Source organism: Arvicanthis niloticus, chromosome 9 (genome assembly GCF_011762505.2).
Source record: "Arvicanthis niloticus isolate mArvNil1 chromosome 9, mArvNil1.pat.X, whole genome shotgun sequence".
In the NCBI taxonomy this organism is placed as follows: domain Eukaryota; kingdom Metazoa; phylum Chordata; class Mammalia; order Rodentia; family Muridae; genus Arvicanthis; species Arvicanthis niloticus.
In genome coordinates, this window is record NC_047666.1 from 53,307,500 (window position 1) to 53,331,185 (window position 23,686).

Consider the following 23,686-nt stretch of genomic DNA (forward strand, 5'->3'; position numbering starts at 1 on the left):
ATCTGGTGAGGGGTCACATTCTCACCCATTCATAATCCCAGCACATTGCCTTTGGCCTTGAATGGGAACAACAGGGCTTGTTGGCTACACACCAAGTACTCCCTGTAGTCTCACTAAGCAGCTGCCACACAAATGACATATGACATGTTCTCAGCTTGTCAGTAGAAGTGGACTCATTTAATGACAGTAAGTGACGTGCCCCTCTGATATGATAACACTGGCTCATGTTTCCTAAATTTCTTTGTGTAGGTGCTCTTGATGTGAGGAGAGGTATCCAGTGGGCTAGAGAGTGTTGTGCCCTGTACTAGAGTGACTCTGCTGTACCCTAAACTGTCCAGGCCAGCCATGGCTTTTCAGAAGAAATAGTTCTGTCGGTGAAAACAATGGTCCAGAGAAAACAAGAATGCCACCATCTCTGATTGCTCCAGATGTATCTGTATTCTGGGTTCCTTGGAGATGGATGGATCTGGGTTAAACTAAAGCATTTAATGTCTAGGAAAGATAGGAATAACACATCATTCAAATAGAACCTGAAACCCCATTTCTTCAATGAATTCTTTCTAGAGTCATTAGATGGGTGGTTTAAATAAGCATCTTTCTATTCGCTGCCAACAACACACCAGCTCTCAGATTAATTTTTTTGGTTGGCATAGAGGAAATAGCCCTTATCAGATATTACCTTTGTTTAATTGGTAACTGTGTAGTTGTGACTTAATCTAAGTTTCCAGGGAGTTAGGGTTTGATGCCAAACCCAGTACATTAATCAGACAGGGAATGGAGTGGGGAGGGTAGAGTGAGCTCTCAGGGACCCAACTGAAGCCTGGGAACTGGCTGTCATTTTAGTCTTGGCTGTCCCAGGGCCCTGGGAGTCTGCCGGAGGCCTTCCTGGCATCTGTGTGGTTGTCTGTGTAACTCACCCACACATAGGGAAGATAGGGCCTCACATGTCTTGGTGCCATGCCAGAGTGTGGGCTGCAGCAGGACAGAGGTCTTTAGGCAGAGTTGGCATCAGCTCCCTGGGGATGCTGGAAAGCCTTAGAAGCCTGGGTAGAAAAGGAATCCTTCCAGGTCCAGGTGGGCAGGTAGGTCTGAAGGTCAAGTGAAATAGGAGGAATTGTAGAATGAAGGTCAGTTTGGACAGTCAGAGCGAATTGAAGAATCCATGGATGAGGAAGGTAATGAAGGATGTAGCAGACAAGGAATAAAGGAACCTGGTCGCTCTCCCAGTATGGCCACGTTATCACATGTGCTCTGAGGCTTCAGCCACAGTCTCCTCACATGCTTAACAGGAGATCTCGTATGGAATCTTTCTGGTCTCTTTCATCAGTAACGTGATGGAGACTGAGTCCTAAAGGAAGTCTTAGAACCCTAAGGTTACTAGTTCCACATCACTGAAGGCTGCAGCCCCAAAAGGTCCACATTTCCTTGCATTTTAATAGAATCTTCACCAAAAAAGGACCGTGATCTGATGTTTAAGAGAAAATACAATAAAAGATGTTCTTTTATGGGAAGCAGATGAAACCGACCCTTCTCTGCTCATATCTAAAAAGGGAGCCTGGAAAAGATGGGCCTTTTGTCCAAAGAGGAAATCACAAGAAGGCTCTGCTTTGCTAATGACCCTCCTGCTTAGTACACACACCTTTACAGAGAATGGGACCTAAACTTTTTTTTTTTTTTTTAAAGTCCTAGATTTCCTGTCCCTGATGAGTAGAGGTCAGGTTTGACCCAACAACTTTCCCTTGTAGTTGACCAAGCTATTAGTGGTTTGAAGCCTGAACTGAACCCACTAGAAAAAAGATGGTACATTTCCCCTGCTGCCCATTCACTGGGACTGTTATTGTGGGATAGATGTGGACTGGCTGGGAAAGTCCTCTGTTTCTTGTGAGAAGAGCACTGCCTCTGTAGAATCGGAAACATAGATACTCCAAGGATTAAATGGAGAATGAGACAGTGAACCTGGCTGGAGAGTATGACCTCAGGCAGCCGGCCTCTCTGTTCTTAGTTGTTTTGTTTTTCAAAGGCCAAGGGATACTGGATGTGTACCAGGGATACTGGATGTGTACCAGAAGCCTTTCTGCTCCAATGATGAATATTTGAACCTAGCCTTTTCTCATTTAACCACATAAAGGGGTCAAGGGAGGTCAGTCTTTATAAATCCAGTAAGTCAGTGCCAGGAAGATGATCTGTAGATCTGACCCTCCAGTCCTCCAGAACAGCCTCACTCACGACACCTCTTGTGCAGACTCTGGCGGGTCCATATAGCACACAGGAGAGGGTTATTTATTTCTTTGCCTAGCATGACATCTCTTCAGTTTTATCTTGCTCTGGTACCCAAAAGAGCATGTGTTTGAAGCTAGAGACTTAAGTTTCAATCCTTACTTCACATCTTCTCAGTTCTATTATAATTTTTTTTCTCAAGACAAGATTTTACCATGTAGCCCAACACACTAGCCTGGAGCTCACTACATCATCCTCCTGCCTTCACTGAGTGTTGTAATTACGTACATGTGTGCACCACTCTCCTTGCTCCAGTTCTGTGAGCCAAGTGAAGTTCCCTACCTCTTCTCATCCTTGTCAATTTGAAGAGAGATTATGTGGAAACCATTAACATTGATGATGAATACTAGCCTTCTCTTTCCCTTCTCCAGCTAAAACATACGTTCTTAAAGAGGAATTTCCTTTCTCTGTATCAGCAGTGCATTTAACACAGTGCCTTCTACAGAGAAAATGCTCTGTTTATTTGATGAATTGATGTGTTATCTGTTCCAGAAGTTGAGGATGCATCGAAATTCTTTCTTTTCTTTTGCAGTTTGCTCAGATGGTGGCCATCTTCAAGACACTGGGAGGGGAGAAATTCCCACTCATTGAGCAGACATACTACCCCAATCACCGAGAGATGGTAGGTGGCTAAGTGGGTCTTTGACTCTGCTGTTTCTACCTTAGCCACGTGGTGACTCTAGAGGTCTGGCAAGAGCCTCAGCACCTCAGGCCCAACATGTCAGGTGGCTGTGGAACTGCCTAGAGCAGCAAAAGTAGCTAGATTTTAGCCAACAGCTTTTTGTTTTCCAATTCTGGGGACAGAGTAGAGAAAAAGCAGAAACAAAGGGATTTTAATGTGAGAGAGTAACAAATCTGTGAACCAACAGTCTGGAGTGTCATGATTTTTGTGTGTAGCTCTAGTTTTGCCATGTGTCACTGGGCATGTTACATTCCCTCACCATATGTCAATTTCCCAACCATGCCAAGTGGGCATAGCTGCTCTTGACCAGGATATCTAATACAGCATACACACGATTTCAAGGAAATTACTCAAGTAATAGCCTTCTGGTAGGTATGAAGCCTCCTGAGATAAAAACTGTTGCTTCTGTTATTCTTCACTAGGCTTGCATTTTCTTGGCTCCTCCAAATTGTGACAAGGCAGAGTTAATCCTATGCCTCCTTTGTGTCCACCCCCAGAAGTCAGAAGGAAAAGACAAATGGTTGGTTGAAGGCTGTGAGGAAGATTCACATTGAGCAACCTGGAGGTTACTTTGCAGCTTCCTTTCCATCCCCACAACCTATGCCCAAGGATGGTGTGGATTTTTACTGGATGATGCCACTTGGAGTCTCACTGCCAGAACCTTCCAAGTGCTGTGTTCTGGGACAACAGAGATCATATTTGGTCCCCTTCCACTTCTTCCTCCATAGGAGATCTCTGTCATTGTATTTAAATCCAGCTCCTTCTCCCAGCACAGCACACATGGACCTGCTTACCAGCTGACCACACATCAAAAATGAAAAACAGTCCTGAGCTGTCAAAAAGAACTGGTAATCTCTACCATCTTCCCCAGGAGAAGGTTTGGGGGATGCTGAGCTCTATGATTTAATAAACCATAGACAGAGGCCATTGTCAGTGTTTTTCCATGTAGACAAACCAGGAAGACTTACAGAGGAGCTGAGAAGCCTTCAAGGGACTGCAGCTAGAGTCTAAGACACAGTGGTAAGGGAGGGTACTGAGCTGGAGGGTACAAATACTGTCAGGGTCACAGCTGGCGTTTTCCTTCTGTAACACCTAGCAGGGCGAGCTGCTGAAGAAGCTTGACGCAAGTGAAGGTGGATTCCGCACTAGCATCTTTTCTCCAGAGGGTCCTTGTATTATCTCCCTTCACCTGCTACTAAAACTTGGCCTCAGGAAAAGATTATGACAGGGAAGATCATGATGGGGGGGGGGAGTACACCTTTGTTGTTTCACCTGTTTTGTTTTGTTTAAAAACAAAGTTCTAAAGTAAGAACAAAGACATTAGCAACCTAAAGGAGCTGAAGAGAAGTCCCCAGACGCCAACAGAAGCCAATAGAGATATTTAACCTGAAGGGAAATGCTTGTTCTAGTATGTAAGTTTTCTTTTCCAAAAATGTATGCCAACTGGGCCAGACCTTCTGCCAGCAAAAGTATCAGGGGACTTGCAGGACAAGAGGAAGAGTGGGCTGTTCAGCTCTCACTGTGTCCTTCAAGCAGATAAAAGTGTGTCAGAGGATTAGGCTAGGTTGAAACAGTGGGAGTAGGAGATATGGAGCTTTAGTGTATTCTTTTCATTTTAGCCAACCAGCTCGCTCAGGATATAGTCAGCCCATCTTCCACAGCATACATCACAAGGTTGTACATTTTATGACAGTCACAGCTTCTCCCTTATCATATGAGTTAAGAAAAGCCAGTTAAACAAAGCCAGAATAAAAACTCTCAGTAATAGGCATAGTCTAGACTAACAAGGTTTGGGAGACAGGGGAGAAGGGCTGAGGGCAAGGAAGATAAGTCAAACTACTTTCCAACCCTTGACAGATTGTGAGCTGGAGATGTGAACGACAGACACAAGCTGTCACATGCCCCCACAGACTCCATTTTGCTGGCCAGGCCATCCACTTGTCATTTCCCATTATCTGGCAGCAACATGGCAGGTGGTGGTGACCAGAGTACCACAGAGAACTAGCTTGGTCTTCGGAACTCTTCCAAGGATGTGGTTACTGGTCCCTACTAGGGCTGGATGATGTCAACATACTCCTTCCGGAGGTGTAGGTGGCCTCGGTACCAGCTGCAGATGCCATCCACATGCTTCACGCAGACATAGTGCTGGGCCTGGTACCCATAGAGCTTCCGTTCCAGCAGCCAGTCCGTCCAGAGACACTCATTAGGGGCTGAGATGGTACACGGCACTGCATAGCAAGTGGTGATCTAGTCGTGATCACACAATATCAAAGTGAATAGAATGTCCTCTCTCTATTGCTGCCTTTCACACTCCTGTGTTCTCACAGCCATCTCAACTGCCTTTGCTTATCCCAGTCCCAAGCTTCCTCCTGAGCTACCCTCCCTATCTCTTTGTAAACAGTATTATCTTCCTGGTGGAACAAAGACTCAGCCTTGATAGGCCCTATTCTTTCTTTACCTTCAAATGAAAATTTTGGTTCTTCACAAATTTGTTATAGTCTAAATTAAAATTTAAAAATAAATTAATTATTATAGGGCCTGGAAGAGTACTTTGTCTTTCCATGATCCCTTTTCTTGTTCTCTCTCTCTCTCTGTCTCTGTCTCTGTCTCTCTGTCTCTCTTCCTCCCTCCCTCCTCTGTCTTTCTTCCTCTTTGTCCCTTCTCTCTCTTTCTCTTTCTTCCTCCTTCCTCTCTCTCTCTCTCTCTCTCTCTCTCTCTCTCTCTCTCTCTCTCTCTCTCTCTCTCTCTCGGCAGTGTCTTACTATGTTGCCCAACTGAGTTCAAACTTGGAATCCTCCTTCTTGCCCCAGCCTCTCAAGCTCTGCCATTACAGGAGTATACCATACACCTGACTCAGATTTTCTTTAAATGGTGGTTTAGCATCATTTCAGTCTGCCACATGTGATTGCCGGAGTCCCAAAGTATTTACCTCGAGTACTTTGAGGTAAGGTATTGTGGACTCTGCTTTCCCACCCCCAATTTCCATGACACAGTGTAAGTATAGGAAGTGAGTAAATGCATGTATGTGGAGGAACACATGAAGGACAAGATCCTAAGGCACTAAACTTGTCCCTTACAAGTGACCTCAGAAATGGGCATTCCCTTCCTTACTTGGCAGCCACAGTTCTGGTGGTAGTGATGATTCAGGCTTTCCCTCTGCACCAAGGACAGGTCCTCCCAGGGCTCAATGTAGTTGCACAGATGGATGAAGACTTTTCCATCACTGAGAATCTGGCCTTTGTGGAGAGATAGAAAGGAGTCAAATCAGGAGATTGCTTAGGGTTCCCAGGGGTCTCAGTCATTAAACAGCTCAGAAGAGCAACTTTTATAATTCTCTCTCTCTCTCTCTCTCTCTCTCTCTCTCTCTCTCTCTCCCCTCTCTCTCTCTCTTTCTTTCTTTCTTTCTTTCTTTCTTTCTTTTCTTTTCTTTCTTTCTGTGTGTACATATGTGGCTGAAAATATGCCCTATGTGTGCTAAACACACACTGTACAACACAGAGAAAACTCCACCCCAGTCTCAAATGGCTTTATGACAGCAATGACAGTTTAGGACTCAGAAAAATCCCTGTAATCTTTAAAGCAAAGACTATGCATGGTATCTGTACAGGGAAGAATTACGAAATCTGCTGAACGTCTTTTCCTTTAGCATGAAACAGAAAGAAGGTGGGATTTAAAATCTGACTGCAGCTTGTCATCTGGTGGCACATGCCTGTAACCTTAGCCCTCAGGACACTGAGGCAAGAGGATCAAAGCTTAAGGTCAGCCTGGACTACATAGAGAAACAAACAAAAGGTACAAGTAAAAAAAAAAAAACAAATAGCAAAATGATTGACTGCAGGGTTGGGAATGTAGCTGAGTAACAGAACACATGCTTAGCTTGTGAGAGGGCCTGTGCTAGATCCTAGCGGAGGGTTACAGGAGAGGAGCAGCTTCTCCTTTCATGCACCAGCTGCCTTAACCTTAAAGCAGGTCACAGGAAGCTTCAGATGGAGGGTGGGAATGGTAAAGTTGTTGCTGAAATTAAATGAGAGAATGTATATAGAGTTCTCTATATAGTTGTAGGCCCACAAAAGATGTCCCCTCCTTTCTAATGTCCACACTGGCCTCTCTTGCCTTACTGACAGCTCTCTTGGTGAGTATTTCCCCATAGGAACGTGCCTTAAAAAACAACTTGTCAAATTCCTTCAGTCTTTCATAGATATTTCTCTTAAGCAGCACAGAAGTTGTGCGCTCCCATGTGGGTGCTAGGAATTGAACTGAGTCCTGTAAAAGAGCAGCCAGTGCTCTTAACCACAGAACCACTTCGCCAGGCCCACAGATCTTTTCAATATACCTTTTCCTCAAAGCCATCCCTCACCACTCCTAGAACTTGGACACTCAACCACATATTCACTAAGCAGCTGCTTGCCCTAGTACCAGATGCAGAAATTAATATGACAGTATCTCTGCCCCTTAGGAGGGTACACAGGAAGAAGGCATTGGCTACTGGACTATAATTGCCCAGATATAAGAACAAAGTGCAGAAGAGGGTGGGTGGGTAAAGGAAGCTGCCTTAAAGGGATGAGTGGAAATTCACTGTCAAGCAAGTACAAGGGCCTCTGGACACTGAGACTGTCTTGCACAAAGGCAAGAGAACAGTTACACACTCTGCAACCACAGGTAGTTCATCTCTCGGGGAGAAAGAAGCAAGGTGCCATGTCACTTATAAGTGACAAAAAATAAGCTACAGTGTCATGGTATAACCTATCAATGAAGGGTTTTACCAATCAATCCCTTCTTCTGAAGGCATGGGTACCATTGGTAGTATTTTGCAGAGTTATGTTTTCTTGTGTGTCCCAACCTTTGGTTATTCTTGACCTCCTTGAGGACAGAAACCCTACATTCTACTATGACCTACTCCTGAATCTCCACTCTTCTACCCCAGGCCTGGTAGTATGGCCATCTGCTGGCTGTATGCATAGAGAGTAGCACTCCTCCCTCTTCTCCCTGTGATCTGTGATTTTTATCTTCCATCTTGTAGGCCATTGTAGAGCCTTGCTTGTTCACAACCATACCAGCACCTCGTTTCCTGAATTCCAAAATACTTTAGTATTGTATTCATTTATCCCCAGATCATATTCTTGGGTATATGGGATGGATGGCTCATTTACTTTTCTGTCCCAACAGTTCAATATGGAGGAGGCTGGCCCAGCCTCGGGTTCATGGAGGTGGGACTGTAAGAGTCATGCTTATGCACAGGGCAAGATCAACACACAGGAAATACTTTCCAGAGATGCATTTGGGTTCAAGATACCAAAACTCTTATACCATAAAACTTTTAAAATGGCATTAGCTGTCCTAGATTGGTAGAGCAGCCTGTTCTTAACATAGTGAAGCAGTGGTCAAGATCACTGTAGCAGGGACTCCTGTGTTTTGAAAGGGAGTTCATTGCTCCTCTGAACTAAAAGGCCATGGTCATGATCACAACTCTGTTTAGCGCCTTAACTTACCAGTCAAAAGATACTGCTTCTGACTGTTGGTTTCTAGTTTCACACCACAGAGGGAAGAGTCAAATGGCGTGTAGACATACTGAATATCCTTGGCCTTCTCGAACCCTTTAAACATCTGTAAGACAGTTACAGAAGGACAACCCTGGGTCAGGAGTGTAATGGGCATGGCAGCAGATTTAAAAATGCTCATTTCTACCCAAACATTGAACAAAACTCAAATTCAGGCTTGGTGCACAGATGACCTTGCTGGCATTCATTCATTCATTCATTCATTCACTCACTCAATTAAATCTACACCTTGACCTATCCCAGGGAGATGGGGAGGTCCCATGGACAAAGAGCTGTAGGATAGGATAGATAGTTGAGTCCCCATCCTGAACAATCACTTGGTTCCCATGGGCCCTGCCCAAACCAGCTCATCACTCTAGCACCTCCGTAAGCAGACCAGAGTCTGCTCCCTGACTCTCACCAGGTTTATCCCTCCCATAACACAAACCCCATCCCTCCATCAGCCCATCATGGTTCAGCCCCTGTCCTGCCCCCATGTACCTTTATCTGTTTGATTTCATACCGGATCATTTTTTGAGTGTCAGCAGGGTCTTCGCTGGCAGGGACTACCTTCTCACTGGATATTTTGGCCCGTATCACTGCACAGAAAAAGGGAAACGTTAGCACTATGGGAGTATGCCACCTGAGATCTGGATGGTATGGATTCCTCTGAGTCTCCAAGAAATTCTTGGTTCAAGTGTTTTGGGTTCTTAGCAGTATGGTATGTAGGAGAGAAGGGACTTGGAATTTACTCTGCAGTAGTTACCAGCTTTTAGCCCTTTAGGGCTGTTAGATCCTCACAGTATGTTCTCTTGTCCTTTTAACCCATTGGTTTCCAGAGCACAAGTTCTCCACAGCCCTGGGTGTAGTGAGAGTAGGAGTCCCTTCAGGGCAATTAGTGTGGGACTCGTCTGTCAGTACATCTTAGAACCTCATAACTCACCTAGAAGTGACAGTAACAAATGTTCATCGAATTTGTAAATGTCCCAGTTCTCCATTGAGGAAATTCATCTCTTTCCATCTAATCGAGAACTGTTTGTATTTTATTTTATTTTTCAGTATTGAAGACTGAACCTAAAGCCTCATGTATGAGAGGCAGATGCTCTATCAGTGAGCTACAGCCCCAGTGCTGGAAAATCTGTTAAGTTCTTCCTCTCTGCCTGAACTTGCACTAGGTGCAAGGCTCATCCACAGGGCCCTCGCCCTGTAGACACCTTGATCTAATGGAGAATACCGTATTTTAAAAAACAAAAAAGCAGCACCAATTTACCACAAATACGGAGCAACAAAGAATCAAGAAGACTTCAGAAAATCAAGGTTAAATAGTAGTTGCCAGGAATTTAAAGTTGTGAAAGAAGGGTGTCCAGGCAAGGGAAGAGAAAGGAAAAAAGGTGTGTTCTGTAGGGGCACCTTGGCAACCTCAACTGCTGGCTGGGAGACAGATGTTACAATGCAAGTGCCCCTTCTCTCCAGGAGTTCTGGAAATTACTTGATAGCTCCAGAGACAGCTAGGTCCTATCAAGATGAGCTGATAGAACCGCTCTAGAGGTCCATGATAGGATACTTACTCTACAAATCAGGCTTTGCATTTCCAAGGTCAAGAAAGCAATAGCCATTTCTGACCTATCAGTTGCCACAAGAGGCACCCATACATGATCTGAGCTCCACCCCTTCCCTTAGACTCCAGGTCTTAAACTCTGCCCAACACCGCTTTTCCCACTGGCAACCCCTGCTGTGGTCCTCAAGGGCCACAAACTCACCTAGAGCAGAGTGGCAGACGTGCTGCTGGGGGTGAGCAGGCGCGCAGCTGCACGCCTCACCCCGTCCAGGGGGCCACAGCAAAGCCAGCAGCCTCAGCACCAGCGCCCAGCTCAGCGCAGCCAGGGGACTCCAGGGCATGACACTGCAGAGCCCCAGCTGAGCTCGTGGGGTCTGCCTGTCGAAACAAACAGCCCCTCCAGGACTCCTCCAGAAAGCTTCGTGCAGTCCCCGTCTTTATGAGGTGGCTTTAGAGCCAATCCCGCCCCCATGGGCTCCTCCCTCCTTTGGCACCAGGCCACCCACAGCCGCAGGACCCAAGGTCCTCCTGACCAGACCAACAGACCCAGTCAATGCAGAGGGAAGCCTGCAGACTCCGAAAAGAGCCTGGAAGTAGAGGAAGACTCTGCGTTAGGGGCAGAGAGATAAAAGCAAAGACCAGTGAAGAGACTTAGAAAAGGCGGAAAGATGAGGGACTGAGGCTCCAGCACTAAGAGCAAGTGAGGGGAGGCATAGACAGAGAGAGACACAGGCCAAGTCAGAGGCAGACAGAATTACAACAGGCAAAAGAGACAGTGACAGAGGAGGACGGACCCCTCGCTGAGCTGCATACTGGGAATGAGACAAGCTACTCAGGGCTTCTTTCAGCTGCAGGAAGTGTTTTCAATGCCCTATTTACGAGGCTCCAAAGCAACAGCAAACAGTCAGGGAACAGGACAGAGAAAGTTGGGGTGTGTGTGTCTTGGCGCTGTCAGCCAGGGGTGGGGGGTGGGGCCGGTGGGGGGTGGTGGGGAAGGATGTCAGAGAAAGTAGCCAGTGCTTTCAAACCCTTTCTCACAGCCAGAGCCTTAGTTAGACTCTACAGAGAGTTGGGGCCAGTTCTTTCCATGGAGCTTAAAACAGAGGTGCCTGTAGCTCAGGGCAAACTTGGGGCCTCAGAGCGCCTACTGCACATCACTGGCCCCTGGAGACTGCCATGCTGCAGAAGGTGGAGCCGCTTAGCAAACAAGCCAGGCACTCATTGTGACCCAAGCCTTGTCCACTGTTTGTCAGCAAAGTGCTCCAAGAATTTGAATGAAAAGAAGCTCGTGGAATGACTGCCTGGGGAGAGTAGGAGGCTGGGTTCTGATTCTGACTACCATCAAGTCTGTTAATGATCTTTGCCTCTCTAGGCCCTAACTTTTTTCTCCATAAAATAAGACGATTTATTCCTCTCTTCGTTTTACATTTGGTAGTGATGTTTGAAAAGAAAGGACTCAGAAAAGAATGGAGTCAGAGGCAGGTGACAGGTCCAGGCTGATATCAATGCTCAGACTAAGAGTTGTCCCTTGGAAGGGGTCTTGAAAGCATCAGCTCAACCTTGTCACTTGTCAGATGTGAAGGCTGAGAGGCTTGCTGGAGTGATTTGCAGATCAGTGGCAGAGACAACTGGAATCTTCACCTGCTAGTGTGGCTTCTGGTGCTCTTCCCACCCTGCTGTGATACTATGCTACTTCTGCCTGCATTTTGTTGCAGCTCAAAATCCTGCCTTTGGAGAGTCCATCTTCCTTTAAATCTTATTCCTCCTGTGATAAAACTGGGCTCCGTTGAGAAAGAGTTTACTTTCTCAAGGATGTCTCCCAAGGGTAAACATGTCAAATTCTATGTCATCTCTTTCAAATCCTGAACTGCACAGAGATAGGCCTCAGCATACTAAGTCTGTGTTTGGTCCTGAGTCTGTGATGTTGGCAAAGAGTGAAGAGTGTGACAGAGGAAGAGGACAGGGTCAGCACGGGGAAGATGGCACTTGATGGGGAGAGGTCAGAGGTGCATGTTTCAAATGGATATTAAGGTACTCAGTGCATTTCCTAACATTTCTGGTTTATTACACTATGGTTTACAGACAGCAAAATTTACTCTTTCGTGAATTAAAATACAAACAAACAAAAAGAACAAAAAACTTCTTAGCTGTGAGGGGTCCTGCCAGGGTTATCTGATGCAGAGACAATGGAAACAGAGAGATGTAGCACATCAGCTAGGAAGCTCTGCTTCCAGCCTACTGTATAACCTTGGGAACGATGCTGTCATTTTATGGGTTCTATATGTAAAACAAGTAAGGTGTACTAATTCTTTATTTTATTTCAATATTTTCTTAATTATCCAAGAATTTCATGTGATGTATTTTGACAAATTCACCAGAGATTTTTTTTCAATTTGTGTAGATATATGTATGAATGTATGAGTTTGTATGCATCATGTGTATGCAGGTATCTGCAGAGGCCAGAAGGTGTCAAATCCCCTGGAGCTGGAGTTATAGATGGTTCTGAGACACCTGGTATAGGTGCTGAGAATTAAACCCAGGTCCTCTCCAAGAGCTGTAAGCTGTCTTAACCATGAAGCTGTCTCTATGTTGATTCTTTAAAGGATGTTCCCAAGGGTCTTCCAAAGGAAGATATTTTAGGATTCCAAAGAGAAAAGACTTACTGACCAGTGCATTTCTTCCTTTTCTCCTCTCAGCTTACACTTCCTACGTTCCCTGTAGTGGTGAAGATTGGCCATGCTCACTCAGGCATGGGCAAGGTAAGGCAGGATGGCTGTGGTGCTCTAGGTTGAGTCAAAAGGGGCTTTTTGTTAGCAAGACCATTTGTAGACTATTCTTCCTGTGTTAATGGATTCCCCCCAAGGACCTGACCAAGTCCATTGACAGCCATGGGCTTTGCCCAATTATACAATGAGGAGTACAAGCAACCCAGGTGACTCCTAAATCTTTTGCAACAACTTCCCCCCTGGCTCCGGGAAGGGACTAGGTACAAAGGAACTGCTGGGGACATGGGATGCTCGTGTTTTGCCACCATCAAAACTATGTGATTAGCTCAGAGACTCCATGTTCTGATTTCTCAGTGACTGAATGTACATGTCACCCTTCTTGTCTGTCTTACATTACTATTAGGTTAAAGTGGAAAATCACTACGACTTCCAGGACATTGCCAGTGTGGTGGCCCTCACCCAAACCTATGCCACAGCAGAACCCTTCATTGACGCCAAGTATGACATCCGGGTTCAGAAGATTGGCAACAACTACAAGGCTTACATGTGAGTATGTGTGAGTGTGTGTGTGTGTGTGTGTGTGTGTGTGTTCAGCAGGTCCATTTGCCCCCAGCAGCCTCAGTTTAACCTCATCAGATCTATAAGGTATAGCAGGGAGAGGATGCCTCTAAGTGAGGCTTCTTAGCCTGAATTTTTGATAAGTCAGAGTCGCAGCCTGAGAAATAAAATTATAGCCAATTTCATTAGCCTCAAGTTAAATTTTACTCTGTCTACCGACAGGAACAAAGACTGTAGTCTACAGTAGTGGCAGTTATATGGGCCTTTTCATTAACAGTGGTCATAAGTATTCTTGAATCACACTGTCATATAGGTTATGACAAAAAATCAACCTGTCTTACTGTTCTAAAAGACAAGGCAGACATTAAACCTGCTGCTACATCATGTTCACAGAAAGACCTATCTTAATAGTTTTTTAAAAATGGATTGTGCACCTTGTAACCCTATGTGCTTCATTTTATACATTTTACTTATACATTACACACACTACACAGTTCATGCATCAGAGGGGTCTGTGTGTTTCACCAGACTGGAAGAGCACATAAGCAGCTGAGCCCCTGATATAAACACCCAGTCTTGGAAATGCTACCAAACACTGGCAGCCCCACTCTCCCACGAATGGAGGGCTGCTCCACATAGCCACATCCACAGGGAAAGGTGTAGATGTCAGGAAGACAGAAGACTCCAAGGTTTTCCTGGCCTTCTGTCTTACAGAAGTATGACACTGTACATGCAGACAGTGTACAGCTCCAGTTTTGAGATACTAATCTTTGGCCTCTTTAAACGTTGGTTAAGATGTGAAGTTTTCTTTACAAATAATATTATTAATAGATGAATTTGATTTCTGCCACTCAAGACACATGTAGTTGAATCCTTCCTGTCCCTCAACCATACCTTCTTCCCACTGTCTCCCTTTCCCCTCTTGGTTGAGGGTGGGGAGTACTCCTTCCCTGCACTCTTTTCCATACCTGCTCCACCTTTAGTCCTTCCCACAAAGCACACTCTTCTCTAGGGTGATTTTTTTTGTGGGAGAATGATGAAAGTACTGTTTCTTACCCTGTATGGTAATAGGACACCCTTGAAGAAAGCTGAAGCATGGTGGTGGGGGTGTCTTTCTGATTTGGGAGGTTTGGATTTATAGTTTGGGTTGTGATCTCTCTGTGTGTCTCTGTCTTTCTTTGTCTTTGTTCTTTCCCATCTCTCTTTCTCTGTCTCTTCTCTCTCTCTCTCTCTCTCTCTCTCTCTCTCTCTCTCTCTCTTTCTGTCTCTGTGTGTGTATGTGTGTGTATATGTGTGTATATGTATGTGTATGTATGTATGTGTGTATATGTGTGTGTATGTGTGTGTGTATGTGTGTATGTGTGTGTATGTATGTATGTGTGTATGTGTATGTTTGTGTGTGTATGTGTGTGTGTTTGTGTGTATACGTGTGAATATGTGTGTATGTGCATTTGTGTGTGTATGTGTGTGTTTGTGTGTATGTGTGTGTTTGTGTGTATGTGTGTGTATGTGTGTGTTTGTGTGTATGAGTGTGTATATGTGTGCATGTGTGTATGAGTGTGTATGTGTGTATATGTGTGTATGTGTGTATGAGTGTGTATGTGTGTGTGTGTGTGTGTGTGTGTGTGTATACCTGCATGAATCCAGGATCTTTCACATGCTAAGCACATACTCTATCCTAGGATTCACTACTAGTCTAGAATTTATTTTTTACCTTTATTGACTAGATTCTTGCTTTCAAAACACTTAAAATTGTTTATCATTTTCCTGCTTCCAAAGAGGAATTAAGCATTGCTTTAAAACTACGTAAAATTAAAGACAGCTCTTTTGTTTTGTTTTTAACTGGTTAAAAGATGAAAAACTGCATATTTCTGGCTAGGAGAGACAGGCAGATCTTTGAAGGGGGTGTATGTGATTCTGACAGATAAGAAGAGTAGCTAACTACAGAAGTTTTGGGTAACATTTTTAGTGTTTTTCTTTACAAGGGACCATTAGTGTTTTAGGGGAGTGTTTATATTCCTGCTCTGAGCAAGAATTGACCTAGCAGTAGCTAAGATTAGGTGTGGCAGTCTTCCCCTCGAGAGATTCTCCCAACAGCACTATTTGGTAAAAAGGTGTTCATCCCAGCCCACTATCAACAGAGGAAGTTAGCTGTCCCTGGGGCCTTTCATTCTTCTCTGTCTGTCTCTGTCTCTGCCTCTGCCTGTCTCCTTTCCTCCCTCCCTTCCTCTCTGTCTTTGTCTTTGTCTCTCAATAGAATTTCTCTGTGTAGCCCTGGCTGCCTTGGAATTCACTCTGTAGACCAGGCTAGACTTGAACTCAGAGATTCACCTGCATCTGCCTCACAAATGCTGGGACTGAAGGCATGTGCCACTACACCTTGATTAATTTTCTTAATGAGCATTCACAGTAATGGGTTTCATTGTGTCATTTTCAAACATACTTTGCTTTTGTTGAGCTTCCTCACCCCCACTCCTGGTCTCTGCCTCCCCCATCCCTCCCTCCAGTATCCCCTCTCTGCTTTTATAGCACATGTATTCTACCTCTTTTTCTTTCCCACCCATCCCAAGGTCCATTTTCCTCTTCCCATGGCCTTCTTTCTAGTTTCATGACCTAGACCCCATATGCAAATGTACACACATATAAATATTAGAATATAAGCTCTGTCTGTTAGAGAGAATGTGGTGTTTATGTGAATATGGGTTGCTTTGTTTAACATAATTTCTAGTTCCATCCATTTTTCTGCAAATGTCATGATATCAGTTTTCTTTGTAGCTGAATAAAATTGTACTGTGTGTGTACCATGTTTTTTTTTATCCATTCACCTGTTCTGTTTCCTGGCTGTTGAGAACAGTGAAGTAGTAATGAGGATGTGCAGGTATCTCTGCCATAGGACTTAAAATATATGGGATGTATATATCCAGAGGTAGGACAGCTGGGCTGTTGGGTATTTCTAATGTTAGTTTGTGGGGAAATGCTCACACTATGCACACTGTGGTATCCATGTGGACATTAGATGCTAACTTGCAGAGATCTGTTGTCTCCTTCTACCATGTGGGTTCTGGGGATCACACTGAGATTGTCAGGCTTGGTGCCTAGTGCCTTACCCACTGAGCCGTCTTCTGGTCCCAGCAGCTGCTTTAATTCCATGCAATCACATTTCTCAGTTCTTAGGTTATTTCCTCCACTGCTGGAGTCCTTTTCAGAAAGCTCGTGCTGATGACTGTATGTTTTCTCTGTTTCCCCCTAGCATTTGCAGGCTTGGTACTAAGGTCTTTGGACCATTTTAAATAGATTTCTATTCACATTGAGAGACATACATCTAATAATTTCTTAATGGATAGCCAGCTTTCCATCACTATCTATCTAAGAAGATTATTTTTCTGGTGTGTGTTTTTGGCACCTTATGGCTTTGTTTGTTTGTTAGGTGCTATTGATCCATGGTATAATTGGATCCTCTGTCCTTTCCATTGATCTACATGTCTGTTTTTATGCTAATACCATGTTATCTTTATCACTATGGCTCTGTAGTATACTTTGAGATCAGGTATTATGTACTTCCAGCACTCTTCTTTCTGTTTAGGATTTCTTTTGTTATTCAAGGTGGTCTGTGTTTCCCTATGAATAGTAGGATTACCATTTTCTACTGTGAGGGATGCTATTGGAATTTTGATAGGGTTGTATTGACTGTGTATACTTCTTTTGGTAATATAACTATTTAACAATATTATCAATATATGGCTATCGGAGGTCTTTCAGTAGTCTAGTATCTTCTTGAACACTTTTCTTCAATGTCTTAAAGTTTTCATTGTAGAGCTCTCTCATGTTCATTCATTAAGTTTATTCCTAGGTATCTTATTTTTATTTATTTAAGCGGTTATAAATAAGATATTTTGTCTAACTTCATTCTTGTCAAGTTAATTATTAATAGATAAAGAAGCTGCTGATTTCTGCATGTTGACTTTGTATTCTGCAACTTTACTGAACATTCTTAACAGATCTAAGGGTTCTCTGGTGAAGTCCATAGGGTCTTTTTTGTATAAGACTATGTAATCTGTAGACAGGAATAGACTGACTTCTTCCTGTTTTGTTTGTGTCCATCTTATTTTATGGTTTGTTTCAATGCCTTAGTTAAGAATTTGAGCACTCTGTTGACTAAGAATGGAGAGAGTAGGCACCCTGTCTTACTCCAGGTTATAGAGGAAATACTCTCAGCTTTCCCCTCTTAGAATAATGTCGGTGGTAGGCTTGTGGCTTTTTTATGCTGAGGTGTCCTCCTTTTGTTTCTAGTTTCTTCTGAATTTTATCATATTGAACTTTATCAAATACCATCACTATGTCTATTGAGATAGTCATGTGTCTTCTGTCACTAAATCTATTTATGTGGTGCTTTTTAAAATTTTTTTCTTTGGTATTTTTGTATGATAAACCAATGTTACACCTCTAGATTGAAACCAACTTGACCTTGATGTATCATTTTAATGTATCTTTAAATTTTTTATCACATGTATTTATTTGAATGTGTGTGAGCATGTGTGTGTATGAACACACCTGAGTGTATATGTGTGTGTGCATGCCTATGTGTAGGCATGGAGGTCAGAGAACAACTTGTGGGAGTTGTTTCTCACCATATGGGACCTAGGACTCAAACTCAGGACATTCGTCTTTGTGGCAGGCACTTTTGTCAGCTAAGCTATCTTGCCAGCCCTTAATGTATTCTTGAATTTGGTTTTTAAGAATTTTTTGCATCTATATTCATCAATGAAATTAGTCTAAAGTTTTCTTTTTGGTGCGTTGTGTTTTTACCTGGTATGGCTACATGGTTTTGTATAATACAGTAAATTTTTAGCCACCCTTTCCTTCCCATTTTTGTGAATTTTATAAGTATTGATTTCAGGTCTTTCTTAAAATCTTTATAGAATTCAGCAGTGACTCCATCTGGTCCTTGCTTCTCTTTCTAATTATACTTAATTACTGCTTCAATCATGTTGCTTGTTATGGATCTGTTTACAATATTTATATCTTTTGATTTAATTTTAGTTGGCCATATGTTCTTTTAGAAATTTATTCATTTTTCTAGATTTTTAGCTTTGTAGATAAAGTTTTCAAAATATTCTCTAATGGTTCCTGGCTACTGTTAGAGTCTCTTGTCATGATTACTCTACTTTTTTCATCTCTACTTTTGTTGTTTGGAGTCTTCTGTTTCTTCTGCTTAGTACAGCCCAAAAAGCCAAATTTTAAATTTGTGGTTCTATGTATTATTCTTTTAGTTTCTATTTTCTTAATCTCTACCCTAATCTCTATTCTTACCAGCTACTACATTGTGGGTTTGGTTTCTTGCTTTTCTGGGGTCTTGAGGTACATCATTAGGTTATTTATTTGAGACCTAGCTGATAGTTTGTTTGTTGTTTGTTTGTTTTAGCATTAGGACTTTAGCTCCATGCATTTCTCTCAGAGCTGCCTTAGCTATATCTCAAAGCTTTTAGCCCAGCTGTGCTCTTGTTTTCATTTGATTCTAGGAAATTTTTAGTTTCTCCTGTGATTGCTTCAGTGAGGCCATATTCATTCCAAAATTCATTTGCCATGAAAGTGTGTATTATCTGTGATTTCTCTTGCTTTTGATTTTTAGTTTTATTCCACTTTAGTCTGATGAAAAATAAGGAATTCTTTCTTTTTTTGTTGTTAAGAATTGCTTTAGTGGCCTCTGTGTGCTTGATTTGAGAGGTTTGTGAGCTGCTGAGAGTCGTATTTCTTATCTGCTGTTGTACTATTCTGTAGATATCTGTTAAGTGCTATTGATCCATGGTATAATTTAGCTTTAGAGACTCTTAACTCATTTCTGAGCCAGGTAGTTGGTGTACAGGAAAGGAGTTCACACTGGAACCAACTTGGTTCCTATCACTAGCTAGGAACCAAACACTAGACTTTAAAAAATCTCATATCTGTTTTGACTAAATATGCAGTCACAAGCAAGAACTCTTCTGAGTCTTATTCTCCTTAACTGTAAAGCTGGACAGCATTCTACCTTCAGTTCATAGGGTCTGGGCTGGGGTTAGTGAGGTGCACTGTGGAAAGTATTTCTTACTGTTCATGTGTGAGGGTTATAGTCATGCCATTAGTTCACTCACTGCATCACTATAAAGCTCTGAAAAACTGGCTGTGTTTGTGGGACTTTTAGTGTCTGGAATCAGCTCATCAGAGAGGAAACACCTGGAAGCTGGCATCAGCACCCTCCATATAGCATTGAGTGCCAATGACAGCACATGGTGGCTCTGAGTGTCCATAGTAAAAGGGGGATTTCTGTCCCCTAGCTTTCCCCTCCCTCCTGCTTGGGTTATCAGGTGAAGGCTGATAACTTAAGCAATAGAAATAGCTCTCTTTACCTAAGCCTGTCCAGTTGGTCCTCCTGGCAACCCTGTGTTCATAGACAAGACAGAGTCAGAGAGGTAGAGTAACCTGTAGGTCACCCAGCCCATCAAGGGCAAATCCAGATCCAGAAATTTGGTCATCCACCTCCTACTTAGCCAGAACTAATTAGCTCTATTTAAACTGTGAAGTGTTTGGATAGAACCACTTCATGGGTGAAGTACAACACAGAAAAGGTTGGTTCTTGGTAAGTCAGTTATTTGATAGCTAGACAAGCCCGAAGGGGAAACTGACTCATCAGGGTTAAACTGCTACGATTCTAGAGACCCTCAGAGAGTAACTATTAAAAAATGTCTAGGTAAAGATCATGGGAGATATTCGTGAGAGCTAGTGGGATTCTATTTGTGTATTGCTTGGACAGGCTGCTAGGCATATAAGGAAGAGTATCCCAAGAGTTTGATAATTGTGGGCAAGTTTTGGCTTTCAACTCAGCTCAAATAGCTAAGGAAAAAGTAGATCTAACCTTACCAGTAAGGTATAGGTGTTTCATAGGGGTTTGAAATAAAGCAATATCTCCTTTGGTTGAAAAACTTGGGACAGGCTCCATGGAGCCAGAGCTGTCTGAGATAGGCCTTTGTTGAGAGAATCATAGGCATCATAGGTGACTCAAGGCCTAACAGATAGACCCTTTTGTCTCTCAGGGGAACTCTGGTAGGGAATGCAGGGGTGGTCCAGTGATCTGCAGTTCTGGAATTCCTTTATTTTCCTGGTGTGGCTCACAGCCTGTCTTTTCCTGCTGGGGGCTTGTTTCAGGAGGACATCCATCTCAGGGAACTGGAAGACAAACACTGGCTCAGCAATGCTGGAGCAGATTGCCATGTCAGACCGGTGAGTAAGAGATGTCCCATTCTTTCCTATAAGAAGGCTGCCGTTAATAAAAAACATGTTGAAAATAAGCAACATCTGAAGGGAGGGAGGCTCTGTGTAGACAAGAATAATAAAACATAGATGCTCTGACAGCCAGTAAACCAGATTGGACAGGGCCAAGTGAAATGCTGTTACAGAGATAAAGGTTTGTACCATAGAAGCTCCCATAAAGAAATAATAAGGGCTGGAAGGCCTTCTGGACAAGATGAGGCCTAAGTTTGGGCCTAGAAATATGGATGGGTTCAGGGGCTCAGGAAGGGGAGGCATCATAAATAGGGACTGTGCTTGGTGGAGTAGAGGAAGTTAGAGAAGAATGGAAGTGAGGGATGGGAAAGGTTGGGGCAAAAAGGACCTTACCAAAATGTAGGCTTGATGTGAGCTTAATATCATAGACTCAGGACATCTTCCTATCCCCTCCAGGTACAAGCTCTGGGTAGATGCCTGCTCTGAGATGTTTGGTGGCCTGGACATCTGTGCAGTCAAAGCTGTGCATGGCAAAGATGGCAAAGATTATATTTTTGAGGTAAGTCTGGCCCAGTGAACAGATCAGTATGTAGGAACACCTAGGCTGGGGGCAGGATCTTGGTTTAAACATTGTGTGAGCATCCCAGACTACATTTAGAGTCCTCTAACTATGAAGGTCCAAGATGGCAGATCTGCAGCATAGCAAGCTTCCTCTCCAAGTAGAGGGCTGTTAGCCAAGCCACACAGTGAGCAACAGATGGCACATCTAGGTCCTGGTTCCCAGCCTACCTTGTTATGGGGACATTGTAGTGACTGTATCATTTGTTTATTCTAAGAAAGCCACCTTTGAGAATTGTTCAGTCCAACCTAATCACTTCAGTAAGTGAGGAAATAGACCCTCTCTACCGTGAGTGTGTGCTTACGGCCACAGGGTGAAACAGTGTTAACGTGCTCACCTGAATACAGGTGGTTCTTTTTAACATCTCTTAGCCTTGGAGATACTGTACTCTGCCTGGCCCCCTAACCAAGCTTGGCTTTCTTTTCACCTGTTAAAGAGAAAGCTAAAGCAGTGTGAACACCACTTTGCCACCTCACTGAGTTCAATCTTCCTGGGACTAAAGGAATTGATGTTTGAGACTACCAGGATCAGGAGGCTAAGGCTCTTCCTCACCTGGGTCACATCTTCCACTAGGTCATGGACTGTAGTATGCCACTGATTGGGGAACACCAAGTGGAGGACAGACAACTCATCACTGATCTAGTTGTCAGCAAGATGAACCAGCTATTGTCCAGGACTCCTGCCCTGTCTCCACAGAGACCTTTAACCACCCAACAGCCACAGGTAAGGAACTGCAAAGAGACCCAGCACAGCCATGAGCCTCTGCCCCAGACACTGTTGCTCTAGGGGGAAGCAAAGGTCAGATACGTGCTGGGATCCACGATTCTCTCTCTTCCCTGTCTCTGGTTCCTTCCTCTCTGGTTTATCTTCAAGTGTCTCCCTTTAGAGGTCCCCTCTTCAGTCTGCAGTATTAGCTTCAAATCTGTGCAGAGACAGGGTACTAGATCTTCACCCTGAACGAGAAGACTCCAAGGAGGTACATTCCATTTCTCCTGACTCAGGGTGTCTTGTTTTGAACTAAGGGATCTCTGAGGGACTTCTGTGTGTGAGTAGCATTTTTCTGAGTAGGCTACTTGTTTAGAAGGAAGGAAAAGTCACTCTCCTGTTGTCGGGGAGACTAACAAGGTAAAATTCAAATTAGAAATAATAATTCTGTGAGAGAAAAGGTAACTCTTCTCAGTTGGTGTGATACATAGCTCCCATCATAGTCGGATGTAGCTTTACTGGAAAATCCACATACACCTCTGTAGAGCATTAGCCCAGGAGCTCTACAACAAGCCAAAACACAGATAAGGCCTCAGGCCTGAAATTCTAAAGTCCATGAGGAAAATATCTTATTTTTCATAAATATCTCCATGACTCTCTCCACTGAACTTTTATATATTAGGGTAATAAGAATGTGAACAGTGAATCAAAGAACTGAGTCTTAGTGAGCTTTTCCCATAAGTATCTGCGTAACTTTGTGAGAAATCACTTCCCTTTAGTGAAGTTTAGGTTTTGCCATTTTTGTTAGGATTCTCTTAGAAACCTTTCCTTCAAAATCCTACTTGAAAGACTTACAGGGATATAAATAGAAATAGAGTGTCCGTTTTGAAATGAACATGAACTTTGAGTTGTAAACTTGCATCTGTTGGCTTTATGGCCTTTGACAAGGTCCATAGCAGTAGTTGAGAGAAGGTAACCATAGCCCGTTTCCCTAGACTTTTATGAGAATTAAAAGAAGAAGAAAAACCCTAAAATAAGGTAGAGCAACATGAAGTACCCAGGAAGGATAACATTTACAAGAAGTACAATCTGGATTTGAATTCTACAGTCTGAGGTTTGGAGAAGCAACAGCGTGTTATGTGGAGATGAGCAAGTGCCATCCAAGATTACACTGCACTCACTAGCCAGCTAGCAGCCTTCTTGACATCCTTCAGTGAGAAAGAGTAAAGGGCTGAGAGTTTATTCCTGGCAGGGAAAATCAGACTAGGTTATTTAGGGTAGAGGCTAATTACCCTAAACACTTGAACATTGCAGAATCATAGATAGAAACATTGATATTCAGGATAATGAACTGGAATTGCCAAGAGATTTGTTATTTTAGTCAGTAGTATATACAACTTTTAAGGTAGGTAGAAACATGATGTATAATAAACATTTTCACCAAAATTGATTGAAATTGAAACATTATGGCAGTTGATAAGTAAGACCCCTCTCTGTGTCTGTTTATTCCTCTATTGTGGGCAATCCAATTTGAGTATCTTTTGTGTTCTAAAATTTTCTCTGGAGCCAGGCCCAGTGTCATATGCCTTTAATCATAGCACTGGAGAGGCAGAGGCAGGCAGATCTCTGTTAGTCTATAAATTGAATGCCAGACCAGACAGATCTTTACAATGAGACATAATAAATTAGTGGGAGAGTGGAATATTTCCATCCTCATCGATTGTAGAGAAGATGGGAGCTTCTGGGCTGACAGAGGTTGACTCTCAT

At 43.3% G+C, this 23,686-nt stretch overlaps 2 protein-coding genes across 4 annotated transcripts in view; one reads left to right on the plus strand and one right to left on the minus strand.

Annotated features, from left to right (window-relative positions):
* Syn2 (synapsin II) overlaps nt 1-23,686 on the plus strand; it is a 141,333-nt gene that overhangs the window by 98,942 nt on the left and 18,705 nt on the right. Inside the window, exons 5-10 of one of the 2 annotated variants that reach the window (XM_034511772.2) lie at nt 2,810-2,899; nt 12,751-12,813; nt 13,184-13,326; nt 20,518-20,592; nt 21,052-21,154; nt 21,788-21,937. In XM_034511772.2, the coding sequence (XP_034367663.1) occupies nt 2,810-2,899; nt 12,751-12,813; nt 13,184-13,326; nt 20,518-20,592; nt 21,052-21,154; nt 21,788-21,937 (624 nt within the window). Of the gene's footprint in view, nt 1-2,809; nt 2,900-3,381; nt 3,883-12,750; nt 12,814-13,183; nt 13,327-20,517; nt 20,593-21,051; nt 21,155-21,787; nt 21,938-23,686 lie in introns of those variants that run through there. The other variant, XM_076940297.1, reaches the window with a different exon arrangement.
* On the minus strand, nt 4,703-10,857 carry Timp4 (TIMP metallopeptidase inhibitor 4). Of its 2 annotated transcripts, none has more exons than XM_034511775.2 (5): nt 10,257-10,857; nt 8,998-9,095; nt 8,449-8,563; nt 6,071-6,195; nt 4,703-5,187 (listed from the first exon to the last, which is right to left on the minus strand). In XM_034511775.2, exons 1-5 carry the CDS (start codon nt 10,393-10,395, stop codon nt 5,089-5,091), a joined length of 576 nt encoding a protein of 191 aa, XP_034367666.1. In that variant the 5' UTR covers nt 10,396-10,857; the 3' UTR covers nt 4,703-5,088. The 2 variants fall into 2 exon arrangements, with proteins under 2 accessions (XP_034367666.1, XP_034367665.1); XM_034511774.2 differs by having other exon boundaries at nt 4,703-5,206; nt 10,257-10,848.

Excerpts from the sequence above, each read along its gene's own strand:
- Timp4 (XM_034511774.2), bottom strand. The coding sequence starts at position 10,395 with ATGCCCTGGAGTCCCCTGGCTGCGCTGAGCTGGGCGCTGGTGCTGAGG. Across the intron at positions 6,196-8,448 it reads GAAGCAGTATCTTTTGACTG|GCCAGATTCTCAGTGATGGA; the intron begins GTAAGTTAAGGC and ends CTCTCCACAAAG. Across the intron at positions 5,207-6,070 it reads ACCAGAACTGTGGCTGCCAA|ATCACCACTTGCTATGCAGT; the intron begins GTAAGGAAGGGA and ends GATCACGACTAG.